Source organism: Psammomys obesus, unplaced genomic scaffold (assembly GCF_907164565.1).
Source record: "Psammomys obesus unplaced genomic scaffold, mPsaObe1.curated_primary_1811, whole genome shotgun sequence".
Taxonomy (NCBI): domain Eukaryota; kingdom Metazoa; phylum Chordata; class Mammalia; order Rodentia; family Muridae; genus Psammomys; species Psammomys obesus.
In genome coordinates this window covers 26,614,555-26,622,160 of record NW_026593286.1, presented here as the reverse complement: position 1 = coordinate 26,622,160, position 7,606 = coordinate 26,614,555, and the positions used below count along the sequence as shown (strand labels likewise).

Genomic DNA, 7,606 nt, shown 5'->3' with positions numbered 1-7,606 from the left:
TTCTCCCAAAAGGGTGTATGTAAGAATGACTTTAAAATTCACTTTCTTCTCATGAGCTTAACGGTGCCTTCCATGTACACAATCTGGCTGAGTAGGATATGGGAGGTTACTGCCTTGAACGTATGTCTGTCCATCCACCGTGCCACTCTGTGGTTTTCAAAAGTCATTGCTTTTGTGTGTGAAAAGAAGCACAGACGATAGGCATTGCTTATACCTAGAGCCACAACGCCAGCTTTCCAGAAACTCCCCAAGGCTCATGTTAAACAGTAACATATGGGCTCTTTCTTTTTTCTAGCTTTGGGCTCAGAAGTCTCTGTCTCTTTGCTTGATTGGAGTTACACTCCAAGGTATGGTCAGGTGTGACACTTTACACCACGGCAAAAGAAAAACACAGTGTGTAGGGGGAAGTTTAGCATTCAGTATTTTGACTTCTGTTCCTCCTTACATATAACCATAAATATATGGGCTAAACTAGGGCAAAGGTCTCCTCCTCATGGCGTTCATACGAAGCATGTTTGCTCAGGAAGCCCTTTCATTTCACTTCAGTTTATTTTTCTTTGTACTAAATTTAAGTCAAATTAAAGTCTCTTCTTACTGCTTGAGATAATACATTTGAGATAATATGCTATAACAAAGCCCTTTCTCTACCTGATCTCTCTTAAAATAGCTTCTCACCTGAGCAATACTCAGGGAGTCTGAATTCTGGGCTATGGAATTTAATGCCTTTGTCGCCTCATGTCTTGTCTCTGCATTCTCCCTGAACACTTCCAGATTGCTTAACGTAGCTTTGTCATGTAAACATATATTATGTAAGACCTATAAAGTTATTTTTCCTCAAAGCAAACCAGAATCCACATCTAAGTGAATCAGTAAATATACTAAGGATCTTTCTCTCTCTTACTGTTGAAAGGGGGCTTTGCCAATCAGACCAAAGCAGAAATGATGGTGCTTTGGGTCAACTGCACATCCTGTCCTGAGGGGAGTGCGGCACGGTCAAATTTAGGGCTCACTCAGTCCACTGGAGACAGACCAAGCATCCCACACCCCCTTGCATTGTCTACTCCGTGATCCGCAGTACCCATTTGACAAGAAAACTGACTGTATATGCAAGTCACGCCTCAGTCATAAAACTGGTATTTTTTCCCATATTTAGCGTAATGGCTTCTAGAGACCACGAGTCACAAAATCCTGACATACAAATGCAGGGAGACCTCAGAAACCATCTAATAGTTCAGGCTTTGCTCTTTCTAGTTGAGGAAACTCAGAGAGATGAGGTGTCTTCTCGCCCTGAGGTCAACAGCATGTCAAAGACCAAGTTTGCCGAACTATAACTGTACCCCTTTGGACTTCAGCTCCCTGTGTTGATCCTGAACTTGAGACATCCCTGGCTCTCATTTCTGTTGTCCCGGCTTTTGGCTTCTATTTATAGCTTTAGTATTGTTGCAGTATTGTTACACGGTTTCAAGTCATGCATGGCAACAGGTAGGGGACAGGAATGAACACTGGGAGGACAGGCCAGCTCTCCTAAACTCCCCGGGGCCCAGCTGCAAACTCGGTACTCACACGCTCACTTTCCGATCAGAACATTGACAGAGAATGGTTTTTAAAAAACAGGTAAAATAGAAAAAAAATGTATGCCTCTATTCAGTGACTTCTTTGATAATCGTGAATAAATGAGAATAGAAGTTTTTGAAAGAAGCCACTTGAGTACAAAATTTGAAAAAAAAAAAGTAAAGCAATACTTATTTGAAGAGGAGAGATACTTTTGTGGTTTGATACTAGACACTTAGCTAGATATGAACGTCTAAATAGACTAAAAGCGTGGCTTGAGCCATCTGCTGTGGTAAATGTGACTCTAGACGATGCTCAGCTGGTGAAAGGTAGCCTTTAAGGGAAGGGTAAGCATGCTTGAACTCCCACCACACTCTACTCTTTTTGGAAATACGTTACAATGTTTCCATAAATTCTTTGACTACAAATTCAACAACTAAAATACGGAGCTTTCTCCTACATGTATGCCATGGGCATGTCTGGTGCCCACAGAGCTCAGGAGAGGGCACGGTATCCCCCGAGGCTGGAGTTACAGTTGTGAACTGCCATGCAAATGTGTGGAACCGAACCTGGATCCTCTGGAACAGCAGCTGGCGTGCTCCAACACTGTTCCCTCTCTCTAGCCCCAACTAAAGTAATTTTTAAGTCATTTGCATGGTGATTGTGGAGTTGGTGCAAAGAAAATGTACCAAATCTGATTATCAAAACACAACTATGTATCAATAACAACAGGAACAGTAAGCTGAGCTCCAGTGTGGGATAGGTTAATGTAGGTATGACCTAAATATATTTAGTTATAATTTACTAGATTACCTCATGCTAGATGATTGCTCATGGCTTTTGTCAATAATCTTTTAACCAAGTAAAATCATCGGGACAAAAGAACCCATTACATTAATTTTTCATGTATTTATATTTTTACGGTTTCTCCATTTCCACTCTTTCTCCGTAAGAGCAATAACTAAGATTGTAGATTTTGTATCTTCTATAAAGCATTCTCATTCTGAGAGGAAATAGTGGCTATCCCTGGGAAAAAAATCTTCCTTTAGCTTAATGGACTTAGATCAGTGCTGTCAATCATTCTTGAACTAAGACAGGGTGAACTTGATGCAGTGAACACATCCCCATCAAATGCAGGCTCAGAGATATGAACTCCCTGAGACAGGGCCTCCGCCCCATCCAGTACCTCCCATGGTCAAAGACGGAAACAGAGCTTCCAATTACTCACTCTGGGGAAGGGGGTGGGTAGTAAGACGCCACAGGCGTCAGATGTGAAGAAATGTCGCGTTCCAAACCACTCCTTTTAAACACAAGAATTATACAAGGTATTAACTTAGTATCCAATCTATATCCTGGGATAATATAGAGAGCCGTTCAACATCTTCATTAAAAAAAAAATCAAACATGCAAATGCATATTGATTTCATTTCCATAACCCAATCAACATTACAAATGATGACTAAACACTTGTGATGTGAAGGTTTTAGGTTCTGCTTCTGCTAATACTGGTTATGGAGCCTCAAGGTATAGCAATGAAGAATTAGCGTCTGTTAAAGTAGTTATGTGGAAGGCAGCTAATAAAAAGACCCTGACATTATGTACACTTGTCTTTCACAAGAACCACAGGACTCACCTTATATTAAAATTAAAAGCACACACTAAAATACTTAGTACCCAAAGGTAACCAACAGATCTTCCTTAAGAAGCTAATGGTGGAATTAGAATAATGTTTGATTTGCCCATAAAACTCATTATTTCTCTTTCTATTGCTGGGATTTCATTTATCTCACTTATCTGTGACCTGTTTAGTAGGGATCTAGGTCACTTTTAAATGAAAAACAAAATTGCATGCGGGGTAATGAGAAGTCCATACATTAAAAAAAAAAAAAAAAAACACCTGTAGATATAAATAAACTGCAGGCATTAATTACATCACAAACACCTGACTCACGAACACAGGTGGTTGTGAGCAAAGCCCTCAAGAGTGTGAGATACCCTTTCTCGTTCCCCGGCCATCTTGGCGGCTGATCTTGGTTGGGGATTGTCCCGCACCTAAGGCAGGAAGATGGTGGCCACAAAGAAGATGAAAAAGTCTCTGGAGTCAATCAACTCTAGGCTCCAGCTTGTTATGAAAAGTGGAAAGTATATTCTGGGATACAAACAGACTCTGAAGATGATCAGACAAGGCAAATCGAAATTGGTTATTCTCGCCAACAACTGCCCAGCTCTGAGGAAACCTGAAATAGAATACTATGCCATGTTGGCTAAAACTGGTGTCCATCACTACAGCGGCAATAATATTGAATTGGGCACAGCGTGTGGAAAATACTACAGAGTATGCACACTGGCTATCATTGACCCAGGTGATTCTGATATTATTAGAAGCATGCTGGAACAGACTGGTGAAAAGTGAACCAGGAAAGTTTTCCTTTAATAAATCTTTACCAGAGCTCCTTTAAAAAAAAAAAAAAAAAGAATGTGAGATAGAACCAGTCATGTCATTTCCGTTAATGAGTGGAACCACTCTTTGAAGGGAAGCCTGCTATCACCAGTTTACTGAATTACTGCCACAAAGAAACAATGAACCAAAAGTCCCAATTTTTATATTAAAATCTCTGAATGTTTGAATGTTAAACATGCCAACTAAAAATGCATATGTATTTTTGATACGTACACACTTCATAGTCTCCGTCAGTGGTCCTCAACCTTCCTAATACCACAACCCTTTCATACAGTTCCTCATGTTGTGGGTGACTCCAAACCATAAAATTATTTCATTGCCGCTGTGATTTTGTCACTGTCATGAATCATAATGTAAATATCTGGTATGCAGGATATCTGATCTATGACCCCAAAGGGGTTACAACCCACAGGTTGAGAACTGCTGGCCTACATAAAAGATTTGTGTGAACCATCATGGCGCCAAAAATGCATTAAGGGGGAATAATCTATTGCTCTTTATTCAAGATTTGAAAACCAAGTGTGCTCTATTCCTAAACATGTTTCCATACTGAGAAGCAGCCTTTCCATGATTGGTAAAGGCTTTGTGTCAGTCAAGCATCACATTGGGTCGTCTGCACAGACTTTTCTGCCAACACATTAATGTTTCCTATCGTATAGTGCTGGCTGCCAGATACAAAATATGTTAGCTCAGCTCAGTGTAGCAGAGTGCGGTGGACTACCATACTGTGCCATTCTGCTCTCTTAGAAACGATCACTTATTGTACACATCTTTCTCAATCTCTCTATTCTGGTCTCTTCTGTTGTATTTGTGCTAATATTTATTGTTGACATATCTTTTAGTAAAGCCGTGGTTAATTCTAAATAGCTGTATACCCAAATCACACAGAGACTGGGATTTATTTAATTAACCTAGATCACAATGCTGGGCAATAGTTATTCCATCCTAAACCTCAAGCCCACATAGTTTCCTACCACTCAGATTTTACCCATTATACTTGCTTTTAGTGATATCTTAGGTCCCATCCATCTCTCCACATGGTTCCAAGATCTCTCCTCCAGCCTCTGCTCCTCTCTCCTTCTCTGCCTCCCACTCCTTTCTGTCCTCTGGCTCCTCTCCTACTCCTTCCTCTCCATTGCTCAACATTGTGTCTGGTTATTTTATTTTGGCATGTTTACACAAAGTTGAGACAGGTGATGCTTAGAATAAGTATCACAATGCAATGTCGGGATTGAAACCAGAGAGTGGGGGAGAGAAATCAGCATTTGAATGAACAAGGATAAGAACATTATACCAACGTATTTCCATAACTAGTAATCTGTTAATTTTCTGAGTAGCCTTTTGAACAAGCCACCTCACTTTTTAAGCTCTCTCTGTGTGCTACACTGTATTTATTTGGAAGTTAATACGATTTCTATGTCGAAGTTGCCATAATTTATTGGAAATAATTGTTTTATTGATGACCTCTTTACATGTGGCCACAGTGCTAATTGGTTTTTCTCAACCTTATTATCCCTTGCTGAAGCACTGTTACATTGGATGTGAGCTATTGAGTTTTTTTTTTTCTATCTGAAATATTTATACTGGAGGTGAAAGATCGCCATTTGTACGTCATATTTCAAGTTATATGTGTTCACTGATTGTTATCTTCAAACCAGTCTTTCCATATATGTAACCAAGCCTTTCACACATTTTAACATTTAATCCCACCCCAAACATCCACTACAGCTACAGAATGACAAGAGACGACTTACTAACTATCCTCTTGGCCTGGGAGAAGACTGTGGCAATATGATGGACCTGACTTTTCCTTTCATGGCTCGGTTCTTTGACCATATTGAAATTATAATTGACAGCGTACCTTATTACCTTGCTATATTTCCTGGTGTGAGTCAAGGGTACACTGTTATTCCTCAAAGCCAGGGCAACGAGAAGGAACCCCTGCCACTGAGTTTCCTGCCACTGCTGTGGGGGATGGTAGAGATGGGTTTTCTCATATCACATATCTGCCATTACCAACAACAGAAGCCCCACGATCCTAGGTGATTTGCATTGCTAACCTCCACCTCCCTCTCTCTCAGACTAAGTTGTGTGAACTTTGCACACTGACCTTAGTAATTATTGGGATTTGATCTCTCTGAGAGTTGAACCTGCAACTCTCTAGCTTGCATTGTCCCTCTGCTTACATCCCTCAGCTTTTGGTCTTGCCAAAGGTATGCACCTCATACTTTCTCAGCCTTACAGACCGATGTCAGACCTTTTGGGATGTAGAAGGTTGTTTATTGGAGTCCATTCTGGCCATGTCTAGAACCACGACACAAGCATTCATTATTTACATTCCCTCATGGCCACCCTGTAGAGACCATTGTCCCATGCAAACACAATGTGTCCATACATAGTTAATTCTACAAGCCATATCCAACTTATTATCACAAAAATGTATCCTTCTCTAAAAGTTTCCAGTGGCTTCCCATTACTTTTAGCTTAAACCCAGACTCCTCATTGGGGCCCTTGCCCAATGTGACCTGGTCTCTCTGTCTTCCAGAATAACATTTCTTACCAGTACTTATCTCTGTGCTACCAATACTCATCTCCATGTTGAAGACGCAAGGGCCTTCCAGGCTTCTCAGCATGAGTTTTTCTCCCAGAGAACCATTCCTCACACAATTACTTCTGTCTCGTAGCCCTTCCACTTCTGTGTGAATGATTTCTAAGTCTCAGTAAAAATGAGTCCTTGTTAAAGAAGAACTGTTTGTTTTTTATTCACATTTGCTATAATTTATCTTGGTAGCCTATAACCAGAGAAAGGACCATATATGTTATCTTGCCACCTTCTACACCGTACAGTTTGAATGAATATGTACATACAGCATGAATGAAGAGTATGAACTGTACATAGAGCACCTACAATTTGAATGAATATATGTTAGCATTGTAAGGAGCACAGAGGCACTAATATTAGATTACTGATACTAATACTATAATATAAACAAGTACACATTTGCAGGCCTGACAAGAAGCTTAAGCAACATTTTAAATTTTGTTCTTAAGAAAAAAAAAAAAAAAAAAAGCATTCATGTTTTGGGAAAGAATCCGATCGTCCCCATAACAACAGTTGGGCTCCCAATAACACTGAATCCTGGTGCTGCCAGAGGATTATCTGGAAGAAGTAAAAGAAACGGAAGAATGGTCTTCATCTTTAGAAACGTGTGACCTAATCACGGAGCACAGCCTGTAAATGAAACACCTCATGGATGGGTATACGTCATACGGGGGAAAAGATGAGCTGTGAAGGTTACTTTTAAATGAGGAACAGAGAAGAGCAATACATGAACAACCTAATAAGGAAGGCAACCTAGAAAAGATGGTTTTGTAGCCTGCTTCACAGAGTGTGGCTTATGTGAGCAGAATGGGTGGGACTTTGGAACACTGGGCTATTCAGGGAAAACTAGAGAAAAAGGGGAAATGGAGTCTACTTAGGAGATAACAGAAAGTCTAAAGGCAACAGAAATCTAAGTGATAAAAGAGAGGTTCAGAGAAGAGTTGAGTGTGGGTTTGTTAGGCATGTGAAAAACTTGGTGCCATTAATGTAAT

At 40.3% G+C, this 7,606-nt stretch overlaps 1 protein-coding gene across 1 annotated transcript; it reads left to right on the top strand.

Moving 5' to 3' along the window:
• Positions 1–3,552: 3,552 nt before the first annotated feature.
• Positions 3,553–4,023, top strand: LOC129683875 (60S ribosomal protein L30-like). The gene has a single exon (XM_055616863.1). It carries the CDS (start codon positions 3,617–3,619, stop codon positions 3,962–3,964), a length of 348 nt encoding a protein of 115 aa, XP_055472838.1. The 5' UTR covers positions 3,553–3,616; the 3' UTR covers positions 3,965–4,023.
• Positions 4,024–7,606: the final 3,583 nt, after the last annotated feature.